This window comes from Lissotriton vulgaris, chromosome 10 (assembly GCF_964263255.1).
Source record: "Lissotriton vulgaris chromosome 10, aLisVul1.2, whole genome shotgun sequence".
Taxonomy (NCBI): Eukaryota; Metazoa; Chordata; class Amphibia; order Caudata; family Salamandridae; genus Lissotriton; species Lissotriton vulgaris.
In genome coordinates, this window is record NC_141698.1 from 952,286,126 (window position 1) to 952,312,549 (window position 26,424).

A 26,424-nucleotide genomic window follows, 5' to 3' on the forward strand; every position below is an offset into this window, starting at 1 on the left:
CGTTTTGATTACACATGTTTTATTGTTTAATAAAATCTTTATAGCTTAATTAAAGTGTAATACAGATGTAAAGAAGTTCTTTGTGGATTGAAAATCCAAGGTTATGAAAAAATACTTACAAGAAGTAGTATTAAAATAAGAAAAGATATCAAATATACAATGAACCTATCTAGTTAATATAATTCTGCACTCACAAAATTGCAATGTTTTATAATGAATAAAAAAGAAGAGAGAAAAAAGAGGGAAAAGAGAAGAAGAAAGTGAAAGAAAAGAAAAAGAAGAGAGCAAAAGAAGGAAGAGGATGTAGAAAATATATAGTTAAAGGAATGCATGTTTGTTTCTTACTCTACAAAAAAACAGCAAGCAACTTAATACGTGTCTTAATTATTTCTAAGGAAGCTTAATGGGTAGCATGGACAGATACAAATTAATGACCAACAGCAACATCATCTTTTTAGTAGCCAGCCTACCCCACCAAGACAAATATAAAGGAGATCACTTTTCCATCATTTGGAGAAATTTATGCTGGACATCGTCTAAATTAATATGAATTGTTTTAGCAAGGGTAGTATAGTATTTAATTCCTAAACACTTAATAAATTGCGGGGACCATTTAAGAACCTATGCCAGCAAACATATCCTTTAAACAATACTAGTTAAGGGGAAGACCTCAGATTTTGATAGAAGATTGCCAATAATAGGTATTGATGATTGGAGATCAGAAATATAAATGATCAAATCATCAGCATAGGCTGTGAATTTGGTTTCAATGTCCTTATATTGGAATCCATGAAAGGAAGAGGAGTATAGTAAAGTAAGCAAAGATGGTTCTAATGACAAATAAAAAATAAAGGAGAAAAAGGACATCCTAGTCTTGTTACCCGTAAAAGAGGAAAATAAGATGACTGGATTTACCAAGATGAAATTCATTGGAGAAGAATATAATATAGCTATATATTTGAGAAATGTTGGACTAAAACCATGCCATTCGAGAGCACACATCATAAATCGCCAATTGGCACAGTCAAAAGCGTTTTCGACATCCAAACTTTCAGCAGCCATAGGCGTAATATTTGTTAAAGCAACATGTAAAAAGTCAAAGAAAGCTCTAGAATTATCAGGGCTTTTACTAATCCAGTGTGCTCTAATCGAACCATATCAGGATAAAGAAGAGAAATCTCAATAGCTAAAATCTTGGCAAAAAAGTTTACAGTCTAAATTAGGTCTATAAAGAGAAAGGATCTTTGACGTTTTGAGGAATTAAGCAGATCATGGTTTCCAAGAAAGTGCCTCAAGCTTTGTTGTGTGAAAGAAAATACTGATGGAGAGTATACAAATGTGAGAGTAAAAGATGTGAAAAATATGAACAAAATTCATCTGAGAAACCATCCAGACCAGGGGCTTTATTTTTGCTCTTTGGGCAATTCAGCAACTGCGGATTTTAAATCAGAAACGGAAATATTCTCATCTAAAAGTGAAAGATCCTGCACCTGCTGTTGTCATGGTGGAAGGGAATGAAAAAAGAATCCAATACCTCATTCATGGGAAAGTGATCAAGTGTATAGAGGGGTGTATACTAAACAGAAAAACACTTCAAAATCTATGTATTTTATTAAAATGAGGAATATCCCTTTTATCTATATTCTTAGCTATCTTAGATTTTGGAGATTTAACCTTCAGATATTTAGCTAGTAATTTGCCTGCCTTATTTTGTCCTCCATATAATTTAGAATTGATCTTTAACAATATTACAGCAGCTTCCTCTGTTGATCTTTAACTGAATTAAAATTTTGCTTGCATTAAATATTGTAACAGATTATCGTTATTGTTTGTGAAATATTCATGTTCCAATTGTTTAATAGACTGTAAAAGAAGTGAAATTTCTTTAGTGGCTTTTTTTTTTCAAGGATAATACCATACATATTGAGAAATATAAATATAGAAATTCATAGTATGCAATAAAATTAATCAGAGCTGTGCAAAAATTAATAACATACAATCACGGTTCGTAAATACTTCATCCAAACATGACTCAAGAATCTAAATTCCTCCAGTTCTTCACTGGTGCCCAAATATTCCTACCAAACTCCTGCTTCTTTCTTCCCTTAAATTCATATAGGCAAGCTTCCAGATTATGAATACCCAACAGCCTAGACAGCCACATCTGGAACGTGGGGGCATTAGAATCTTTCCACCTAGCAGATATCAGCATTCGAAGTACTGCAACAGCAATAAAAATCAATTCTTGTGTGTGTCTTCCAACCTTAAGTTTGGCGTCCGACCCTAAAAGTACCAAGGTGGGGGATAGGTTGATGTTATTGCCTAGCAGCCCCCTCAAAAGCATTGTTATCTCACTACGGATTAGGGCCAGATTGGGACAACCATAAAACATATGCACCAAATCTGCTGGACCTGTGTTACATCTTGGACACTTATCATCTTCCCTTAACCCCCACCCATACAGTTTCGCAGGTGTATAGTAAAGGTTGAACATCGTCTTGTAGTGTTGGGCACTCAAGTTTGATTCTCGAAATACTTTATTACTTAAGAGTAAGGCAAGGTCAATATCTACATCCGGGTTCCCCAACTTAAGCGACCACGCCACCTCAGTTTTATCCAGATCATCTAGGAGCCCGAACACCAGAAAGTTATAAGCAGTACCAATCTTCTTTCCCCCTCTTTTTAAATAGTCAATCAGTTGACTAACTAGTGTCAACACTAATTTTGGTCTGATTGCAGATATATTTTGACCAACTTGCCAATATAAAAGCCAGTGATTTCCAGGGATCCCATACCTCCGCTGTAGTTCATTGAAACTGAATATATCCTCACCCAACATGATTTCACCCAAGCATCTTACCCCTTGTTCCCTCCACATAGCACAATTCACATTCTGGCCTAGGTGAGCAAATAAGCTTGATTTCCACAAGCTAGTATTAGCATTTATTTTAGGGATCCTCAAGGTTTTGCAAATGGTTTTCCACGTCCACCAAACTCCTTCAATAATCTTATATCTTGTCTTACTATAAAATCTCCGATCCACCTCACCCTGCTATAATCTATATGCCTTTCTACCCAGCAGTAACTCAAATATGGAAGGGGGATCTTGATTCTCATTAGGTCCTTCCGCTGGCAGGGGTTCGGATTGAATCAGTATATTCATTTGTGTAAGAAGGCATGCCAGATGGTAAAGTTTTAGGTTCGGCAACGACAGACCGCCCGTATCCCCTGGTAAATATAGATTATTAATAGAGCGTCTAATTTTACCATACTGCCACACAAACCTAGCAAATGTGGATTCAATTTTTCTGATCATTGTTTCCCCTAAAAAGGAATAGCCCTGAAAAGATATACTATTTTGGGGAACATGGTCATTTTTAGGGCGTTCACCCTACCTATCAGGGATAAATGCAGCACATCAATTCTTCTTAACTCAGTTTTGATTGCGCCCAACAGTGGAAGGTAGTTCTCTTCAACCATCTTCTCGACAGATGAATTAATTTTGACCCCGAGATAGACAGCAGACTCTACGAACCTGTGATCGCTCTTCCTGATATTTTTTGTGCAGATGATCTGGGTTTTCCCCTCATTCAACGTATACCCGGAACAGCTACCAAATTCGTTAGCCAGTTGTACTAGTTCAGACATTGCTTGAAGGGGGTCCGAGGTTGTTATTGCCAAATCATCTGCTTAGGCTAGCAGTTTAGTGGTAAATCCACTGACCACCACCGGGCTTATTTGACGTGAGTCCAGTATTCTCTGTAAGAAGGGGTCTATGTACAAAGAGATCAAAATCGGGGAGCAGGGGCACCCCTGGCGCGTCCCCCTCTTAATTATTATTTTGTCAGATTGATGCCCCATAACCGAAACCCTAGCCACCGGATTAAGGGACATAGCTTTAATTGCCCTCAAAAAAATTGCTGCCAAACCCTCTGCCCACCAAAATGCACCAGAGATAGTCCCAAACCACACGGTCAAAGGCTTTCTCCACATCGAGGAGGATCATGGCCATCTCCTCCTCAGCGGCACCCTGAGCATCGAACAGGGCTATTGCCTTTCTAATATGGTCCGTGGTACCCCTCCCTGGCATGACCCCCTGCTGCCACGGGGATCCGAGCTGGCCAATGATCCCCCCCAACCTGCTCGCCCAGATCTTAGATTATAGCTTTGTGTCTGCATTAATAAGTGATATGGGGCGGTATGATCCTGGTACTTCCTTGGGTTTCCTCTTCTTAAGGAAAATAATGATATTCGTCTCTTTTCATGATTCTGGTATTCTCCCTGTGTGTAGAATCCCATTAAAAAAGTCAAGCAAAATAGGGGCAATCTTTTTTACCAAACACACATATACCTCAAGGGGTATCCCCTCGGGACCTGCAGCCTTGACCGCAGCTAACTCATGTAGGGCCTTTGTTACCTCTGTAATCTGTAGATCTTTTTCAAGTTCTTCCCTACCCTGCACATTTAATCTGGGACCGCCGTCCGCATAACCTGGACTTTGCTCGCTGGTCAACTCCTCTTCATTGTATAATTTTTGATAAAAATCATGGAATACTCCTAATATCTCTTTGGGTTCTGTATACTCGATACCCTCTTCCTGTATACAGGACATTAAGTTGTTAGTCCTTTCCTGTCTTATCTGCAAAGCCAGAGCCCTACCTGCCTGCTCCCCTGTTTCGTAGCGTCTTGCCCTAGATGCCTGATAACTTCTAGCCTCCTTCTCCGTAACTGTTTTCTGGAGGTTATCTTTAATATTTGTAATTCTTTTAAGACTTCCCTGACCATCCTGACTGATTTCCATAATATGCTGTTCTTCAGCCATACCAAGCCCATCCATCAGCTTCTCAACCTCTCTCCTATCCTCCCTCCTAAGCCTATCTGAACAGCTGATTGTTTCTCCCCTCAGAGAGGATTTAAAGGCCTCCCACACCCCATTCCTAGACAAACTATACCAATTGGCATCATAAAACTCCTCTGCCCATTTTCTGAGATGTTCTACGAATCTGGTATCTAGCAATAGCTTCCGCTCAAAAGACAAGCTGGTTTGTTTCCTCTCAATACTGGGTATTTTACATGTCATAATCAGAGGATTGTGATCTGAAATTGATTTAGGGAGGTTCCTGATGCCAACCATATTCGTTTCCGATGAAGAGATCAAAAAGTAATATAGCTTAGTGTATTTCACATTAGGGAAAGAGAAATAGATGTTACCCGGGTTAAGAGGCTCCTTATCCCCCCAGACATCCTTAAGCCCATGGGAATTCTTGAGGGAATCTAGGGCTCGGAAAACCCTTGGTTTCCGCCCAGAGTAGCCCACCGGGTCATTCCAATCCACCGATATATTTAAATCCCCACAAACTATTATGGGCGTTGGCCAGTTGGTCAGCTCTCCCTCCAGAAAATCAAAAACTTCTGGGTCGTCTTGGTTTGACCTATAGACCACACAAAGAGTGTACCCTATGTTGAGTTCTGCTATTGCCCATCTGCCCCCACTATCAGCTTTGTGTCGTTTAGCCCCCCTAAATAGGGTTTAGCCAATATAGCAACCCCACTAATGTTTGATGTTTGTGAAGAGCAAGACAGAATTTCATACCCCCTCAATTTCATCATATTTTGTTTAGCCCAGGGGAGATGGGTCTCCTGCGAACATAAGATATCAATGTTATTATACTTTGCAAAATACTCCACAGTATGTCGTTTTCTCACATCGTTCAAGCCACCCACATTAGCTGTGCAGATATTAATGCTTGCCATGCTTTTGATCTAAATCTTCCTGTAGAACCTGAATTGTGGTTATATTTTGCAAAAAACTCCTAGTTCTATTGATTTCTTCTTCAAAACTCCTTATCTCCATTTTTTTTGCTTTCTCCCCCCAACCCTCCACCTCCCACCCTTCCCCCCACCCTTTCCCCCACCCCCCTTCCCTAGCACACCCCCACCCTTACTCGTGAGGCACTCAGACATGGTCGTGCGTTTGATGGATACAGTGAGAACAGTGAAGCCCTTCCACAACACTCCTTATGCTAATCCTAACCCCCCTTACCGCCCTCTACATTGCTATACCTTACCAACCAGTGAGCCTTAACTTATACTTCAGAATTACTTCAATGACCAGCCGCTTTTTTCTTCTTAGCAGAAACATAATTAATTATATGGCCTCGAGCAGATTCCTTAAAGGCATCCCAAATGGAACATCTTGGGCTATTAATATAAGTAAAATACACTCTAGAAGAAAGCATTCAAAACCCTGAACAAAGACTGTACACTTCAATAGACTAATATTAAAGCACAAACTATTTGATTTAGAAGATTCATGTAATAAATCAAGGTCAACTATACCAGGAGCATGATCTGAAATTAATATCAACTCAATTTCAGCCTGAATAAGAGCAGTAATAAAAGGAGGGTTAATATATAAATAATCAATTCTGGATTGGGATTTATGAGTGGGTGAGTAGAAAGAGTATTCCTGAGTGTCTGGATTATGTAACCTCCAAACATCCAACAGACCACTGGAGTGAATAAATAGTGTAAATGTTTTCTGCATCTTATTAGGGACATATTTAACTTCAAATTTTCTATTTAAAAAAGGGTCTCCAATCTGGTTGAAATCACCGCCTACTATGAAATTTGCATTTGAGTAGGAACGTATCATAACAGATATTCGTTCACCCAATTGTACATCAATGCCAGTAGGGCCATAAATATTCAAAATGGAAATAGGTGTATGATGAATAGTAGCATGTATGAGGACCCATCGACCTACTGCATCTCTCTCCTCTTTCTCTATTACCAAAGGAAGGGATTTGGGTACAAGTATAATAACCCCATTATTATGAGCTAGGGCTGGAGAAAAGAATACTTGACCAACCCAGTTTTCACATAACAAGTTTACATCTTTATCGAGTAAGTGATTTCCTGTAATAAGGCACTAATACATTTAAGATAGGTAAGAGAGTGACAACTATCTGTTTCTTAATAGGATTACATAAGCCCTTGGCATTCCAAGAGATAACCTTAATAGTATTTGCCATTCAAAACATATTAATATATATATTGAATTAAGCTAACCATATAAACTAAACATAACAACACAACCATTTCGAAAATAGAATCACAAAAAAATACCAATTTGTTTCAAATAAAGATCAGTTATAAATATGAAACCGTATATAAAGAAAAAAGAGAAAAGCAAGGAGAGAAGGAGAAATAGGAAAAAAGAAACGAGAAGGAGAAAGAAACAATGAGTCCGATAGAAATAAAGAGGATGACAAAAAGCCTAGTTGCTTTAGTCATGATGAAAGTGGAACAGATCCAGTGTGAAGAAAAGAAAATAGAGGGATAGAGAAGCGCGTAAAGGAAGACAGACCACAAACCGATATCGGCCAAAATATAAGAAAAACAGAAATAGACAGCAGTTAAACATATGATTAAGACCAAAAAGAGAGAAGTAGTGCAAATAGATAAATAAAGAATAAAAGTGCATAAATGACCAATAAATAACACTTATCAACAAATAGGGATAATATGTAAACAATAGGTCTAGGAAGGGAAGTACGGAGGAGAAAATACAACACGGAATGGAATCCGGACTAGACAAAGACATTTGTAAAGGGATAATCAGACAGTTACGTGGGAAAACAAATTAAGTAACAGTATAAACACTAACCCAGAATGTGTTAAAATACATACAATAACATTAATAACAACATAATTATCACCCTGAAGGATTAAGCATGTTAAATTCAGAGGAAGGGAGATAAAACACAACCATATTCGAAACTAAGAAACAATAAAAGAAAAAGTTCATGTTTTCCCATGATCCATTGCTTCACCCTTATATTGAAAAATACATTTCCTCAAGTCATCTGGGCAATCAAATGAGAAAGTCGGTTCCTTATAGGTGACTTTGAAGAAGCATGGATGCACAAGACCATATCGCACATTCAGGGATCGTGGGGCAGGGCGGAAGGAGAGAAACTCTTTTTTGCGAGTGGCAGTTGTACATGCCACATCCTATCCTAGGAGAGACAGACCCTCTGACCACACCATAACATTTGTTTCCTTTGCTTGGCCACCAATAAAACCATAAGTAGCTCAGTATATTCCCCAAAAAAGTACAATTATTGCTCTAGGAAGGCCAGAAGTTGAAGTTTCAACAGGTTTAGGGCCAATTCAATGTGCATGTTGTAGATTAAGATGTGTTCCTTCCTTAAGGCCAACCAACCTAGGAATGTGGATCCTAAAAAAGGCAAGCATGTCGGAACCCTCCACCCCTTCCAAAATGCCATACATTTGGAGAATGTTGCACCTGTTTCTATTTTCCAAATCCTCTGTTTGCTCTTTTAAGAGTGCTCTCTCCTTAGACATTTCATCAATCTTGGTAGCCACATCATTTACATCACTAACACATTACTCAACATCTGACACTTTAGACTTTAAACCATTTCTCCTCAATACATTAAAGTGTGGCGTTGGGTTCCATAACCAAAAGGGTTCAGGAGCTTAATTTCCTCCATAAGGTCATCTAAAGTGAAAGGTAGGTAGACTTTGTAGGAGAACCAGGATCTTTCTTTTGTCGCTTTGTGGCGGTGTTGGAGTCCTTGCGGACAGAAGACATGGTTGCAGATGAGGCGGGAGCCTTTTGACTAGATGAAGATGACTCCATAAGCATAAGAAGCACCAACTTTAAAGTCACAGGAGAAGAATCTCAAATGAAAAAAAACAGCAAGAGGAAGTCCGTTGCCCAAGGCCCCAAAGAAAAGCCAAACAGCAATAATTGATATAGCACGAGTTATAGAGGAAGGATTGAAATGTTCAGAAAAACTTGAACTAGCAACATGCAAGAGGTAAAATAAGGCAAACTGTTGCGGGAGCTAAAAAAAAACTTTTTGAAATGTAGATGTATGGTTTTAATTACTTCACCAGCCTTTGAAACAGGTAAAAAGTAAGAAGAAAGGCATAGAAGGCTGAATCCTGAAGGAGTCCTTAAATCAAAGTGTCAACATTCCTATTCATGTGTTCTCTGAACGAATAGTAAAGAAAAAGACCTAAATTCCTCAGAAAACATAATAGAAGGGAACACAGCAGAGTGAGGAGAATGCAAGCACTGCCGTGCTCCTTAATTAATAAAAGGGCGGCTGCGACCGCCAAGTCTGAGGTACGCGATGTGGGGGAGTACCTTCATAACAATGGCTTAAATGAAGCCGAAAAAGAAAAATACCTGCTTCCCATGCATTTGCATACAAAAGCCTTCAATGCATTCCCCAGTTGAAGCAAACTGCTGCCCTGTACATAATGAAGTCTCCTACACTGCACAGAGCTTCACGGACCTGCGGCCATCTTCTGGGTGGTTCGGCCATGCCTCCGATTACACATATGTTAAACTAAAATCCGTGCAAATCAAGCTATTCTTCAAAAAGGGAACGTGTTTTGTTGATATACCATGATTACTTTTGTTAGCAAAAATGCATTAAGCAGAGCAGCAATAAGCAGCAGGGCTTCCTTTTTAACTGTGTCATTCTTAAACATATTTGACTGATTTTGGGTTGTACACTGATATAAACTTTGTTTCCTCTCAGGGCATTTCATGTTCATACTGAAAAACAGCACCAGACTGACACAGGTTGCAGAACTACAAAGTCGGAAGATGAATCAGGCTGGCGCTTCCTGCACAGTATATTTCTGGTAAGCGTTTTGTTGTTAGCGCCAAAAGTTGTAATAATCTATCATTGTCATTTCTAATATACATATTCAGTGGTGTTGGTGGTTCAACATGTTACCACCTAAACTAAACAAATCTGATGTCAATGCATTTTAAACTTTCAAATATTATGAGAATTTTAAAAACTATAATCAAACTTTGTTAATGTGGTAAAAATCTAGGACGTTCTTATCGTACGTTCAATAATGTTGGTACCCATATTGTAAGTGTTGTTCAATATAAGGCAAGCGGGAGCTGGTTTGAGCATTAGACATAGCATAGAATTTGTGTTTGTAGCAACTTTGGATGTGCTGCTCACTTGGCAAGATATGGGACAATATGGGAGGCTACAGATGCTTGTCCCACAGTGGCATTTGACATTCTTCGATATAGTATCTTGTTTGCCAGCCTGAGATCCGCCAGGAAAGAAAGGCAATCCCATGTGTGGCTCAGTTACTTAACTTATAGGTTTCAATCTGTATCTCTTCCCATTTTAGGTTGAGTATTTGAGACCTCTTGTATAATTTAGTATACTTCTTTGAGGGCTTACAGCCATCTATCTGCTTTTAATGTGTTTGCTTCAGTGTCCTTGAAAAATCATTGCTTGCTAGTGGTCAGTCCTGCCTCTTTGTCCCTCCGTTTTGTCTTTCCTTCCTCCCATGGAGCAGGGGCCAAGCACTGTATCATTACACCTTGCGTGATTATCTGGTGTTTGCTAGGGAGGGCTCTTTATTTTCTTTCCACATGCTTCACGTGTGATCTTTCCCTTCAGCAGGAGGGAGAGGGGGAAGAACCGGATGTGCTGCAAGGGAAATTGAGGTTAACATTGTTTCTGCATTAACACTTTCTGGTTTGTGGACAGGAGCCACCGGACAGAGTTTTGCCATTTTTAGAGAGTTGAATTTATGAACTGGCACTCGTAGCTGCTTGTTTTGAAGTTGACAGTAATACCATTCACTATGTAATGAAAAGTTCCAGAAAGAATCCACACTAAAGACTGGTGCCACCTGAAGAACACATTTTAGTTTAGTAGCCGCATGGAGTTGGTTAGATTGCAGCTTCTTTCAGGATTTGGTTCATCTGAACGTGCAGCTGCAGTAGCACAGCTCATGCAACTACTCAGGCCCAACACAGTGTAAGGCTGTGTCCCCTCCTGCCCAACTTCACATCTAGAGGCTGTACATATGGTAATGGGATACGGGTTAAGGGGCAGCCAGTGTATAACCAGCTGTGACTGGTGTGCCCTCGCCCGGTTCCTTCCGTATCCCCAAAAGAGGGGAAAATCAGATCCCAACGTCACAAGGAGAAGCAAGAAATTATCTCCTGGCATTGGGCGAGCCAGGTTTACGGAGTTCAGTCTCACCATTTGTACATTTCTATATTAATATGGACCTGTGTCTCAGTGTACACTGAGGCTGTCATCAGTGAGCGTGTTACTTAAACATGTTTAAAACAGATGATTCGTAGTAACAAGGTATGTTGCTAACGAATTGTTTCTTTTTACTGTCCCGTTCCTTCCCATTTGACTGCCCCTTCGGCCTTCTGCCTAGTTGCTTGTTTTGCCTGTGCTGTGTCTGCTGCTTATTGAATACACCTAGCCCTTTCAAGTCTGTGGGAGGAGAGCAGCACGGGCCCTTGGTCCCATGTAGCAAGGAGGGATGGGACATTTTCTTTCCCCTGTTTATAACAAGTGGGTTTTCTTTTTCTCTACCTTACTGCCCACCCTTTGATGAGACTGCTGGGGGGTATTCTAATTCGTAAATTGTTTTAAATATATATTTTCTGTGTCTCAGACATTTTGTTGTCTGCAAAAGCACATCGCACCACAAAGGAAGAAGACACCTATTTACATAAGAACAAATTATTTCCAAGGTGGTCTTGCAAGTATGTTTATCCTTGATGAGTGCCTTTTAATACCATTACAGATCCCTTAAAGCTCCTCTTCTAATCTATTCGCCTGCTGTGAGTGAGTGTGTGTAACCAATAGCCGCTTATTTGTTTCACTAGCAAAGAAGCACATAGTTGTGACACAGAGAGGCATATCAGTAATGTTTTCTCCACGGGGAAACAGAACCCTTTCAAGGTGACCTTTGCTAGATTTTTAATTGGTTCCTCCTTTTAGCAACCAGCAGTCTTCCTTCACATACATTTGATTGGTAGTTCCACAGAAGCCACTCCGTTGTGTTTATGTTTTACTTTTCTATCAGCAGCACAGTTGATATGGCATATAAGGGGTCCACACACTGAACAATCAGTATGTTAAATTTAAATGCTGATGTATTATGAGTCATGTGCTTCAGTTTTATATAGTATTTGTTTTGGTTCAAAAAATAAAAAAAATATACAACCAGGGGTGTAACACAGGCCCCCGCAGCCCCCGGGGTGTGGCGGGCCCCAAGCTCCAAGGGGCCCCCTCAGCACAGCACTTGGGCTGCAGAGCTCCCGATTGAGCACGGAGAGGGCACCATTACGTGCCTTGCAGGGAGGCCCCCTCATGTTTCGTTACGCCAGTGTATACAACCTCACGTATTGTGGATGATGTCTGCTGCTGCATAAATATGATGTGTTACGAGATTTTGCCAGTCACAATACATTGTTGCTTGGTTATAAGTACGCCTTCCAGTGGGACATTTTAATAGTCAACTAGTTATGTTTTATCTTTTTAACTAGCCTCCCTATTTTTCTACTTTAAATCTCAGTAAGAAGCGCTGTGAACACTCTGAATCCAGTTAGTCAGAGACTGTCAATTCTGAGTGTGATCCATCCATTCATTTGAGCCAGAACTTAATTTGTGCTAGTGGTTGCCAGTGGGCATCATCACCCCTTACTTTGGCAGACCATTCCTCTTTTCACTTCTTCCCACGCTGCTGCCCTGGCCCAGACCTTAGCCAAATTGCCTTGGGTGCCTCCGCTTTCTGACCTTTATCCCCACCAAACTCAAACTGAGGCATTTCTGGTCAGCTTGGCTGGGCTCACTGTAGTAAGCAAGAATGGAGATCTTACACATTGATAGAAGGTAATAAGCAGGTTTAATGCAGCACAGAAGAAAACAGGTCTGTAACCTATCTGGCTAAAGCTCTAACTGCCACAGCATAGAATACAGACAGGCATCATAGATGGAATTCATAAACAATCTAGAAGGCTAACACTGAAGAAAAGCTAAGCAGATTACAACATATCTCCCCCCTTACATAACAAAAGAAATTAACAGAAAACAAAAGAAATTAAAGAACAAAAGAACCATCAATGAATGTAATCATCCAAGTAAGCTGGAGGATGGCGGGAACGTGGACTCCTCAGACCGATACCTAAGGGAGCTAAGCAAACAGGAATAGAATCAACAGTAGAACTGGCAGCAAGGGTAGAACCAGCATCATCACACAATGAAGTAGAAGCATCACCACTACCCACCTCCCCCCGTACAGCAGACGGAGAAGAAACATTAGAGTTACCATGAGAAGATAACATATAGCCATTGCAGTTCTTATCACACACATTTGAAGAATCCTCCTTAGAAACAGTTCCACGTTTTTGGTAGAGTGCCACCCTCCTGTAATTCCATTTTTCACCATTGTCAAGAAGGACAAAGTGAGAAAAAACCTTCCTAACGGAAAAAGGACCTCTAAACTTAGTAAGGCCTTTAGAACAACGGCCAGGCTTCACCTTGACAAGATCACCAACTGAGATTGGTGAAGAAGTCAAGCCAGGTGAAGATGGATTATCAAAACTTCTCAACCAAGAAGGAGTCAACTTCGAAACAGGAGGACGACGACGCATCAACTCAAAAGGAGACTTTTCTCCATGTTTGTGAGGAGTTGAGCGATAGGCCCACACAAGTTCCTGAACACGCTCATTCGAGAAGCATCCACTCGCAACAAACATCTGAATCACACCTTTCACCAATCGATTTACCCTCTCACACAAACCATTACTTTCGGGATTGTACAAACACATACGATGATGCTCAATACCACACTCACGAACAAAAGCAGTCATTTTGGCAGACGTCAATTGAGTGCCGTTGTCAGTAATCAGCACTGAGGGAAAACCCTCATCAATAAAGACACTCTTTAGAAAAGCAATAGTGGAGTCAGTAGTAATCTCCCTCATAAAATGAACAGCCAACCATTTAGAAAAGCAATCAATTACGACAACAGCAAAACGCTGATTAGAAGGTAACTCATTCATTGGACCAATGAAATCAAGGCAGATACTGTGCCAAGGTAGATCCTTAAAGGAAATACTACCAATTGAACGAGAGCCTACAACCTTAAGGCGTTTTTCTCCTTCCTTACAAAAACTACACTTAACCACACAATCCACAGCATCGGAATCAATCAAAGGCCACCAGAAATTTTCCTTCACACGTCTTTGGGTGAGGGTCTGCCCCAAATGACCCTCGTGAGCCATATCAAGAATCTTACTCCTCAGAGAACTAGGAGGAATAAAACGATCACCCCTCATCAAAACATTCACGCCAGACAAAGATAATTCATTCAACACTCTAAGAAAGGGCCTAACTGGAGGCGCAACGGTACTCTCTCTTCTCGACCCTTTGACCACAAGATCCATCACAGCTTTTAAAACAGAATCCTCCTCCATGCCCTTTGACCACTCCTCAGCAGAAAAGGAACCTTCCCCCAAGAACAAGACATCTTGTAAGAAAGCAACAGCAGCATCATCAGGCACAACATCTAAAGAGTTTTGCATCTTAATAGACTGCACAGGAAGACGAGATAAGCAGTCAGCCTGGATGTTCTTCCAACCATGTACAAACTCCACATCAAATTGATAATCCTGTAAACGAGAAGCTAATCTGGCCAACCTGGGTGAGCCCTTCCCAGTACCCCCAGGAGCTAAAACATTAAGCAGGGGCTTGTGATCTGTACGAAGAACAAATCGAGAACCCCACAAGTAAGTCCTAAAGTAACTTGCACCCCAAGCCGCCGCAAGTGCTTCCCGTTCTATTACAGAATAATTTAATTCAGATGCAGTCAATGGTCTGGATGCAAAGGCAATGGTTTTCTCCACCCCACCATGTTTTTGAAGAAGAACAGCACCCAGACCAATCCCACTCGCATCCACCATCAGAATAGAAGAACGACTGGTATCAAAAGGAGTAAGTACATTGGCAGATTTGAGTTCGGCTTTGGTTTCATTAAAGCAAGAATCCTGCTCACCAGACCACGAAAACTTGACTCCCTTTTTTAACAAACATCTCATAGGAGCAGTTTTGGTTGAGAAATCCCTAACAAACTTAGCATAGAACTTGATTAGCCCCATGAAAGACCTGAGTTGCTCCTTATCAGCTGGAGGAGGAGCTAATTCAATGGCTTCCAACAGGTTTTTCTTTGGCCTGACGCCTTCAGCAGACAAGGAAAAGCCTAAGCATTCAACCTCTTTGACCAAGAACGCACATTTCTCTTTCCGTAAAGTGAGACCAGCCTCAGCACCTCTGCGCAAAACATTTCGTAAAACACTATTGTGCTCCTCTAGCAAATCACCAAAAATCAGGATATCGTCCTGAAAGTATATTACTTTGTCTAAACCCTTAAACACCTTGGTAACCATACGCTGGAAAACGCTTGCACCTGAAATAAGCCCAAACGGTAAACGAGCGAATTGAAAAGTCCCTTCTCCAGTAACGAAGGCTGTCAGATGTTTAGAAGTTTCCTCAAGACGAATCTGGTGATATGCATGTTTCAAATCTAACTTACTGAAAAATTTAGCCCCTTTGAGAGTGGAAATCAATTCCCCAATATTAGGCAATGGAAACACGTCAGCCACTACACACTTATTCAATGAGCGCAAATCCACACAGAACCTAATTTTGTTGTCAGGCTTCTGAGAAATCACAACAGGGGAAATCCATGGAGACGCTTTCACAGGCTCTATAATCCCCCCTTGCAACATTTCCTCCAGAACTAATTTTACCTCATTACGCAAAGCAAAAGGCACCCATCTAGCTTTGTGTTGAACAGGAATACTGCCCTCTTTCAACACAATTCTATGTGAGTACCCTTGCAATTCGCCTAATTGTTCTGTAAAAACATTATTATAACTGGTGAGAATATCATCAACAGTGAGATTGTCTAGAACCATAATAGGTTCTTCAGCCCTTGGATTTACCACAATGTGTAAGTCATATTGATGAGAACGTCCCAAAATGGCAGGGCCATCTACAGATACATACACTTTACCCCAAGTGAATCTGTCTTTGAAAACAATCTTCCCCTCAAAGTAACCAAGAAGATTAATGTTCTCACCCTGGTAACCAGAAGGAAAGATGTAACAATCATGGAGACACTTGTCACCCCACACAGCTTTTAACAAAGACGCAGGAATGATGGTCCACTTTGAACCAGTGTCCACCATTAAATTGATACACTTGTCATCAATCATAGAATCAGCTTTTGGAATTCGCTCTCTTTTCTCCAGATAGGAACATACTGAATCACACATAACAAGAATTTTGTTCACATCTCGCTTTAGCTCACCAAACTCATCCACTACAGTTACCCTTGAACTAGACTTGTTTTTGCACATCTTGGCAAAATGACCTAGCTTACCACACCGCAAGCACTCTTTGTTATTCGCAAAACAAAACTTTGCTTCAGATGAATGTGAATAACTACCACATCTTGAACACATTTTGGGATGAGGCCTATTAGAGGGTTGATGAGAAACATTTTTCTTTTGAAGAACATAACCTTTTTTTCTCACAATAGCAATAGCAGCCGCTTCACTGTCATCACTATTAACCAATCTGCGTGAAACTTCAGCAACTTTTGTTTCTAAACCACTCTTCTGAAGTTCCTTCATGCATTTTTCACTTTCTTCAACTATTTTGGCTAATTCAATCGCTACTTTCAAAGTAGGGTTTTTAGCTGCCCATAAACGCTCTTGTATTTTACGATTATTAGCTTGTACTATAAGTTGATCCCTAAGGAGCTCATCTGCCATTTGTCCAAAATTACACTTAACAGACAATTCACGCAAACGCGCAACAAAATCATCAACACTCTAATCTTCAAGTTGTTTGTTCTTATAAAATTTGTATCTCTGTAGGACTAAATTCTCCTCTTTTCCAAATCTCGTCTCCAACCTTGTAACCGCTTCTTTAAATTCGTCCAGAGGTGAGGATGAACCAGAAGGTAAGACTTGTGGCAAAAATTTAAATATACGTTGTCCCTCCTTCCCCAAAGTTGTCATGAGAAGAGCCTTTTTTCTTTTAGGTGAAAAATCATCTCCATCTAATGCCTCTATATAATTGTTAAAAATAGCAATCCAATCTTCCCAAGAGGTGGATGGGTTTCCAGGCTCGCTAAGGAATTGAGGAGGAAGAGCAACATTGACTGGCTGTGCCATTATCAGTACACTAATATGCAAATAAAGAACCACAAAAATAAAATTGTAAAGTGGTTTGAGCAAAGTGTTGAAGAAATGTTCAAAAGCACTACAGTCACAGTACAAGTTGTTTTAAATAAATCAATAGAATAAGTTAATCCCAGTAATAAAGTTATCAACTTGTGTGAGAGAATGAATTGTAAACAACTTTAAAAGAACTAGCGCAAAAAGAAATACGCGCTTACTGCTGATCCAACGAAGTAGGTATGATGAGAGAAGAAATCCGATGAATGGCCGATGGAGCAAGAGAAAATGCACAATAAATGAAAATGTACTGACGCGGAATTTTACCATCGAAAGCCGATGCGCTTTCCGAAAGATGGCCGACAGCGTCAGGCATCACGTCAGCGTCAAACATCACGCGTTTGACCTTACGCTAGTGACGTATCTTGTTAACTGGTTGCCAGGTGACAAGAAGAATGCCGTGCGTCAGATGCAATAGCTTGTGAGTTGCCGTGGTAACAAGAGAAAGACCAACTCACCGCAAAGCAGTTGCTAAGACGAAGCAGAGAGGTGACGTCAGTAGATTGAAACAACGGCAATACCGATAGGGAAAAACAATAAAAATGTAGTTCCGCTTCGTTTTTCTCGGCACTGCTCAACTTCGAAAGCAAAAGAAATGTCTTTTCTCTCACCGCTTGTCACGCAGGATTCACTGGGAAACAGAGTACTGTTCTTCCTTATAATTCAACTCCACTGCAATTCCTGGATATTGAAAAATGGCCAGAAGCATCCACAAGCCAAGTCGCCAAATGTAGTAAGCAAGAATGGAGATCTTACACGTTGATAGAAGGTAATAAGCAGGTTTAATGCAGCACAGAAGAAAACAGGTCTGTAACCTATCTGGCCAAAGCTCTAACTGCCACAGCATAGAATACAGACAGGCATCATAGATGGAATTCATAAACAATCTAGAAGGCTAACACTGAAGAAAAGCTAAGCAGATTACAACACTCACACAGTAAACCACTAGCTTTGCACTTCAAGAAATGTGTGGTCTCGCCTGCTTTGAGGTGTTGCAAGCAATTAGCAATGGACTGCCCTCAGTTCTACTGCTTGCCTACAGCCTGTACGTGAGCCCGGTCACAAGCACCCATTACCTTCTAGCAGGTGATATTTTGGACATTGAAACCCCACATCTGTAACTCAACAAACCCACCAGTAGCTATTAATTAAGCAATGTTGTGACTTTAGGCACCATCACCTATTTTAAATAAAATAAAAAATAAACACCAGCCAGAGCATCTATCCATCTACCTGCACTCGCTCTACCATCTATTCATCCATGCATAAATTATGCATTTCCCCATCTGTCCATCCATTTACCATTTTCACCACCCAGGGCATTCATCTGGTGATGGATTCAGAGCTCCAAAAAGTGACTAAGTGCAAATGTAGAATTCTTGACAGGGTGAAGTGTCAAAAAGTATGTGGGCAGTAAGTGGACTTCCCTGGGTGTTGAACTGGAATTTTTCCTGCTCTGAGCTTTTCCCACCGAAACCAACAACTTCACTGGTAACGGGTCCAATGGTGATCTGACCTTGTGGAGCCTTCTTCGGTCACAGCCTATTTCCTTGCCCTACTGAATATTTGAGCTTTAATGACGATGATGACTGGACCGAAGCCCTTCAAGCCCCCACAACTGTCAATCAGAGTACAATTTAGGCTGATCCAACATAAAATATTCCACAGAGCATATTACACGTGGACCCTTTTATACAGGCCGGGAAAGGAAGACTCTCCACTGTGCAGAAGCGGTTGAGGGACAGATGGTTCCTTTTTTTACACCCTCTGGGACTGTGAACAGATCCAACCCTACTGGGCACAAGTCACAGCAGTGATGGCGAGGGTGACACACCTGGTAGTCCCTGTGGAATTCAAATGGCTACTCCTGGGAATAAAAGGGGAACAAGATTGGCCTAGGCCCAAAGAGATCTGGCTTAGAATGGCAGCGGGTGACAAAACAAAATATTGCTAGAGCATGGGACAGTGAACATACCAAGATTTGAAGAATGGGAGAGGGACCCTGGCTGGTGCCAGAGGATGGAGCAAGTTGTCTATACAGCTGAAGGTAGACCCAAAAAAGAAATGAGAAAGTGTGGGGAGACAGGAGAATTTACAGAGGTTAGAAAGCCTGAGACCAGAACATGGGTAGCAATATAATATATGGGGGAAATGAATGTTAAACAGTGTGCCGAGAATCGATGGGCTGTAAAATCGATAAGTCTATGAATCCGTATCCTGTGTTGGAGAGGTGGGCGGTGGGAGGGGGGAGGGGGTTGATGCCTCGTCAATATTTCTGTGCAAAAACCTAATAATGCTGTGACAGCATCATTTGGGAAGCTGGTTGTTTTGATTATCAATAAAAAGAATTATTAAAAAAAGAGATTGAGCTTTAATTTTGAGACTGGGAGGAAGAGCTACGCTAGCAAGCAAGATGGCCGCATAAGCTCCCGGCTCCGCCGACCTCCGCCAGCAGCTCGTACATCCTGCAATCTATCCTGACCTCGCACCGGACTCCCGTTCACTTGAGGTGTTCCTGATTCTTAAGGTGCAATCCCGAAATTTCAAGCTTCTCGGGTGACGAAGATGTGCTGTGTTCCATTCTCGGCCTAACTCAGTGTGGAAGCCGGGGCCTCGATTTCTAGCCCATCCGGGTTAGAGTTGATCAACATCGGCCGCGGGACCCGAGCTGCATCCGGTCTCCCGGACTGGGATACAATTCTTTCTCCAATTGGTTACTCTGTGAACTGTTTACATCGAGGACGCAACAGAGTGACGCACTGGTTGCTGTGGTCGGGGGTACGACGCCCGGAGACTCCGTTACCCTCCCGGGGTGGATGGGCTTGGCCCCCGCTAGCGACGACGGTGTTGATATTGCAAGGTGGAGAGCGCCCGCTGTTGTCATCGGCTCCGTGTGTGCCTGGTACCCCGGAGTAGTCGACCTCCGGGGTCCGGGTCCTGCTTCGTTGCTTCGTGAGAGGGAATGGAGGGGACGGACGGCACACCATCGCTGCAGACCGTAATGGCCGCCATTGGGGCGCTCCATTCGCAGATCACCGTCATGTACCAGAAACTGTCTGTAACTGTGGACAATATCTGTCTGAGACCAGACGACGACACCTCAACATGTTTACAGCAAGCGGTGGTACCCGTGGAGTATTGTATGCCTGAATTTGAGGTCCCCGTGCGGAAGCCTGTTTTCATATGCTTTGTTGACTCTCGTGTAACAGATGGCACGCCTGTGATCATCGTCAGCTTTCCCTGCTCGAACCCTATCCTGCCGAATATCGCCATGGACAGTCTCAAGTGCCACAACAAGTTCCTCAGTGACTATCGGAGAGATTCTCCATCCTTTTTCACCTTTCCTTGCCTACCTTGTGGATATCGTGAACTTTTATCCTATTTTCGATCCGATTCCTCTGACTTGAACCTCTATGAACGCTTCGATTCCCCCATTGTGATTGTGGTCTGAATTATAAGGGCTCTTATAAGGAATCGTACTGGCCAGGGTTGAATCTGATTGTTACGGCTTGATAGAATATCTTGACCTGATGCCGGGATTGTGTCCTATAACTGTCACGGCTGTTGATCCTCAGGGTCGGAATGATGCTCTAATGGGTCCACCTCCAGACGCCCCCGCACTCTAGCTATATATCTCAGAGTGCAAGGTAGTCAGGCGAGGGAAAATATATGTTGAAGGACAGGAACATCCGGGACAGGGACCTGAAACGACAAGAGGCATGCGTTAACCAATTCCCCCGTTAGTCTACTCTTCAACTCACTATTGGTGATCACAAACCCTCACCTGATATTGCTCAGGATATAGCTCTTCCCCTGTTTGTACCCCTTCTCCAGCTGAAGATAGAACGACAAAACAATGGTTATAACTCTCTGATAACCCCCTATGTTTTATGTGTATGTGTTTTAATATCCCAACACTCATTCACTCACCAGTCGCCAAAGAAGGGGAAGCAGCAACGAGATCAATAAGAAGGAACAGGCTTTTCCTCTTTGGATAGGATCTCTGATGTTCCTGATGAAAACGATAATATAACCAAACTGAAATACAGCCACCCGGCTTTTACTCTGAGTAAGTAACCAATGTTTTTCACGATCGACTTAGGAGGGGGCAATCCGGCGTCTCCTAGTCGGTAACCTCTTTCACATAAGAGCTCACAAGCATGTCGTGCAATGGAGGGGGAAATCCTAGCGTCTCCACAATGCACGTCCAGATAAGTAACACAAGAACCCAAGGCGTGGAGGGGGCAATCCAGCGTCTCACACGCGAAAAACAAACTAGACACCAGCCGATGCCAAGTACCCAATAAACAGGATTATAATCGTGAGCGAGCCGGAGGGGGCAATCCTGCGTCTCCGGGTTCCTCACGGAAACAACAACAGTTCCGCAAGTGCGCTGAGGGAGCAATCCGGCGTCTCACGCGCCTTGCGTATCACACACGCAAGAACAGGAAACTCTCGTCTCGCTTCAGCTTGCTCTACAGCCGCAGAGCAAAAGGACGAACCTCACCTTCCCAGCAGATCCGCAGGGACAGGGCGTCCGCCAACAACAGCATACTATTGGACAAATCACGAGCACCTATTGCAAGGTCCCACCTATCTTTATGCACTTTGTCATCAGCTCCCTAGGCGCAAGGCATTCTGGTAGGTGTAGTCCATCAACTGGGCAGGCACATTTGTCAGACCCTGACAATAACGTAACGGGAGTCGGGTGGTTTTAATGTCCTCCCCCGGTTGGATACCGTACTTTGCCTCATACTGTATTGGATATATTTTGGGGAGGTCGCTTATGATGGGGGTAAGGGAGACCGGGAGTGTGTTTTTATTCTCCTCCTCCACTCACTTTCTTTCCTTCTTTTAGGGTAAGTTTCTAGGCGACAGGCACGCTGTTAATGGGGTAGGCCGTAGCCATTGCAGGGGTGCAGGGTGGGGGGGTGAGGGGGGGTTGTTACTTTGCCTTTGTTTTGTTCTATGGCCCCTTCTTCTTTCTTTCTCTCTCTTTTTAGGGTATTGCTAGTGGGGTAAGCCGTGGCCATTGCAGGGGTGCAGGGTGGGGGGGTGAGTGGGCGGTTTGTTATTTTGCCTTTGTTTTGTTCTATGGCCCCTTTTTTCTTTCTTCTTGCAGTGTCCGGTAGCAGTGCTTTCGGTTTCATCCTGAAGTATACGAGTGGGCGGGGTCTGGGGTGGGCGGCTACGAAGAGAGATCGGTTGTTTTGTTCTTCACCCTCATTGAGCTTACTAGCGCTTGCGTCTTTACTATTTCTTTAACCCTTTCGATGCTGATGACGAGCTCAGCTCGTCATCACCCACGGGTGTCGTGTGCTGATGACGAGCTGAGCTCGTCATGGTGCCACTAAAATAGCAATTTCCAGCACAGGGGGGGAAAACGCCCAGCAGCCATGTGGTTAACTTGGTCCGCGACTACCTTCTTACACCTACCCGCATTTAGTATACCTTCGAATGTGTGGCTCCGGATATCCTGTATCTTCTTCTTTATCTTGTCTCTTGGGGGGAAGGGGGGGTTAAATGTAAAATGAAACCTCATGAATATCCTTCGATCTGTACTATTTTCAATGCACCGTATATCCTTTACCGCTGCCGGACCTCAGGGTTGCCGGCTGAAGAGCTGTGTTATTGAAACTCCTGATACATATCGCCTACATGTGGTGACCGGCCCCTGTGGTTATAGGCCTACTTCTGTAATTTTTGTTGAACGATATAACAAAGGTTTTCAAAAAAATATATATATATTTTGAGACTAAGTCCCAAAGTAAGAACTCCGACCAGGTTAATCCAATTTTCTGCATCCGATCCACATTCATCACGATGTGCATCAAATCATGCCTAGTTCGCAATTTACCACGACCTTTTGTCTGCATTTGGTGCTTAATATTTTTGGCGCTATCTTTATTTCAAATGTACAAAATTCATATCTATGATTAACCTTATTCAAATTTGTTATTTTGATGTCATTCCATTTACTAACAATTAGTCGCCAAACAATTTCATTTATTAATTTATAAATAAAATGTATTACAATGATGGACATACAACAATAAAGTAATTTGTCAGTCGGATACTAAAATATTTACACGTGTGAGAGAATAGAAAAAAAACATTAACTGAGTTTCTGTATCCTTGCTTACATTATTTCCTCACGCTCTTTTAAAAACAAGCTTGGCTACAGACCTTTAATCCTCTAATAGTGTCACATATAAATAGCGAATAATAAGGGAATACGAAATTTATTGATAAATAGTTGTTTAAAACCTAATAAGCACCTGTTAAGGATTACATGATCTCTCTAGGTTCGTGCTGCTTAAATATGGACTGCATTTAGACAAATAATCCTTTTGGTTAAGACACAGTAATGATTCATTTTAATTTTAACGTCATGCTTAAAAGTAGGGGCTAAGACACTAGTCATTACTAAAAACCTGGCAAAAGTTCCACTGATGGTGCAGTTCTACTTGCAAATAAGTAACCAAACTGGGGGCGGGAGCCGGTATTTGAAATTACCACCACACTCTGTTGCATGCAGATTAGCTCAGGCAAAACCCATAAAGTTATTCATCATCACTTAAAAATACAAGACTGATTGTCAACCACATATAGTCAGTGGGTGACTAAAGAAGAGTTGCCCCCTATCCAAGGGATACATCTTGGAATCTGGTTAAGATTTCAGTTGATTTATCTCATTCTTATGCCAATTGCCAATTACAGCAAGTGGCTCATACCATGTGCACAGAGTGAACATGGTATGAGCCACTTGGTGGGAGTTTAAATTTCCCTCAATGTTATTTCAACTTGGATTTGAATGTTGTGGTGGTGGCAAGAAAACTGCGTTTGGCTCTGTCGTTAGGCCCTCTGAATGTTTCAGAATGGAATTAGCTGACTATATTCACTGTACAGTTCAGCACTTTCCTGGTATAACATCACTATGATAACAGGGAGGGCGTGGGAGTGCCATCCTTAGCTGTGCCCATAACTTTCAGCATCTTGAATCTGCTGTGTCCCTAATGGGGGAATTGATTAAATAAATGCCACTGTTCCAGTGACTACAGGCTTCAGCTCCGCAGTATTCTTGGCACTATGAGCATCACTGTGAGTGTCCACCACACCCAGCCAGATATACCCAGGTACGTGTGTGTGACCATACTACTTGCCCGTTATGCCACTGCCCAATCACCCGTGCTTGAGCTATATGATCACTTAATAGTTGTAGGGGTTCTAACCTATGTGCAAAAACAGCTGGAGTGTAAAGGCGGTTTCAAACTGTGGCACAAGACTAGCCTTACACTATCAACATTGTAGGTGGCCATGTGTCTTCAGCATAGTTCTTATAGTGGGCTGATCTTTAGACCGAAAATGGGATTTTGTTTCAATGACAGCAAGGGCCCCCTGGCATGTTGCTGGGTGGGCATGTGGTTTGGAGCCAGGCATTTACTGGGAAATTAGCCCTGGGCAGATGCAGAGGATGCCCTTTGAGTCCTGACCAACTTCAAGTCACTTCCACGAATGACAATTTCTATGGGCTTACATGATGCGAGGCTGCACGTGGGTTCAGATAAGGATGGGCATGAATGCCCTGGCATGTTGTAAGGAATGTAATAAAGAGAAGATCATGGTTAATGAAAATGTTACATTTCTGCACATATTTAAATTGTTTCAAACAAAATATTTTGGAAATTTTATAATTGCATAGTTATATAAATGTGCAATTAAAATGTGTGTTTATCCGGATATTTTTTCCCTTTTCTACAGGTATTATAACTATGGGCTATCAGTTGGGGCAGCAGAAATGCATCTTCATGTTGAAGGCGTGAATGAATCAACTGTGGTCTGGAAAGTTTTGTACAACCAGGGGAATCAGTGGTCGAGGGGCTACGTTCAGCTTGGCCGCCTCAAACAACCATTCCATCTTTCATTCAAGAAAATCAGCCTTGGGTTCTATGACGGCGTCTCTGCGGTGGATGACGTTGAGTTCGAGCGCTGTGGACTTCCAGCGGCTGCAGCCAGCTGCCAAGCGCCAACACAGTTCTGGTGCAGAGACACAAAGGCTTGCGTCGACAGGCAGCAGCTTTGCGACCTGGTGGATGATTGTGGGGATGGATCTGATGAAGAACTCTGCAGTAAGTACATATATATTACACGCACAAGATGTGCATGGGTTGGGAGAGGGAGATCAGTAGCCACCGACATGCGGGGAGGGCGGTCATATTTAAAAAAAAACCAAAAAAAAAAAAAACTTCCTTTCCTGCTGGGTCCTCCTTCTGCTCTCCTGCTCTTCTGTCTCGAACAGGAAGCAGGCAGACAGGCTCCCTCCCCTAACTTGATTGGGCACATTATTTATATTCACTCCAAAACACAGACAAATTAAACTAATTTGCTTGCAATGGATCTATTATTGCAATGCTGATCAAAAAGGACGATTCATTTCTCACTAAAAAGAAATCTGGGAAGTAAACCTGAGCAATCTGCTGCCCGGGAGGAAGGCAGTCTCGACTTATGTCGCATTTGTTTAAATTAAATAATTGTCTGGCCGGGTTTGCATGATTTTTCTTAGCTGTCCTAAATATGCCTTGCAGATTTCCCCTAAGTGATCTTACAAGGAGAAGGGCAGAGAAAAAGAATGTGTAATTTAATGGAATCAAGTGGCACTGTCATTTAGCAGATGCCTTGTGTAATAAGGAAAAATTAGACCAATTCAAGAGATATTGCTCGAAAATATTAATATCAATTTCAGAGCGTTCCAGAAGGCTTGAACAGAACAAGAGTATATTCTAAAACTCCATAGCTAAATATTATCTTTACTCATTCATACTACAGTTGTACAATAAATATAGATGTTTACCACTATCTTATCTCATGGAGAATTCACGCTTTACCCCGTTATTCTGTGATAGCAGATAATTATTTATTGATCCCTAACAGCACATGCAGAAAAGGCCATTCCCTCATCCACATTGGCCACCTTTTGTTGATCCTTTGTAGGCAATTTCTAACAGTGTATATATGCGCTGCTGCTAGATGGGGTGTTGTATACAGTAAAGGGCTTGGAGCTCGCCCTTTATTTACCATTTGATGGCTTGGTTGTCATTCTTTTAGCTGCTTCCTAATTGGCTACAATATGCCTCACTTCACTTCCTTTTATTTCTCCAGAGTATAGACCAAGTACTAATTGATTTAATTTGACTAGTGTCCGTCGCTGCTGCCTAACTGCAAACATGCACTGTTACTGTGAGGGGTAGTGTATTCAGTAAAGGGTTTGGTGCCTGCTCATTTTGTTCCAT

General features: G+C 41.9%; 1 protein-coding gene across 1 annotated transcript in view; it reads left to right on the plus strand.

Annotated features, from left to right (window-relative positions):
* MALRD1 (MAM and LDL receptor class A domain containing 1) overlaps nt 1-26,424 on the plus strand; it is a 2,333,045-nt gene that overhangs the window by 641,991 nt on the left and 1,664,630 nt on the right. Inside the window, exons 11-12 of the mRNA XM_086939858.1 lie at nt 9,582-9,687; nt 24,896-25,263. Of these exons, the coding sequence (XP_086795984.1) occupies nt 9,582-9,687; nt 24,896-25,263 (474 nt within the window). The remainder of the gene's footprint in view (nt 1-9,581; nt 9,688-24,895; nt 25,264-26,424) is intronic.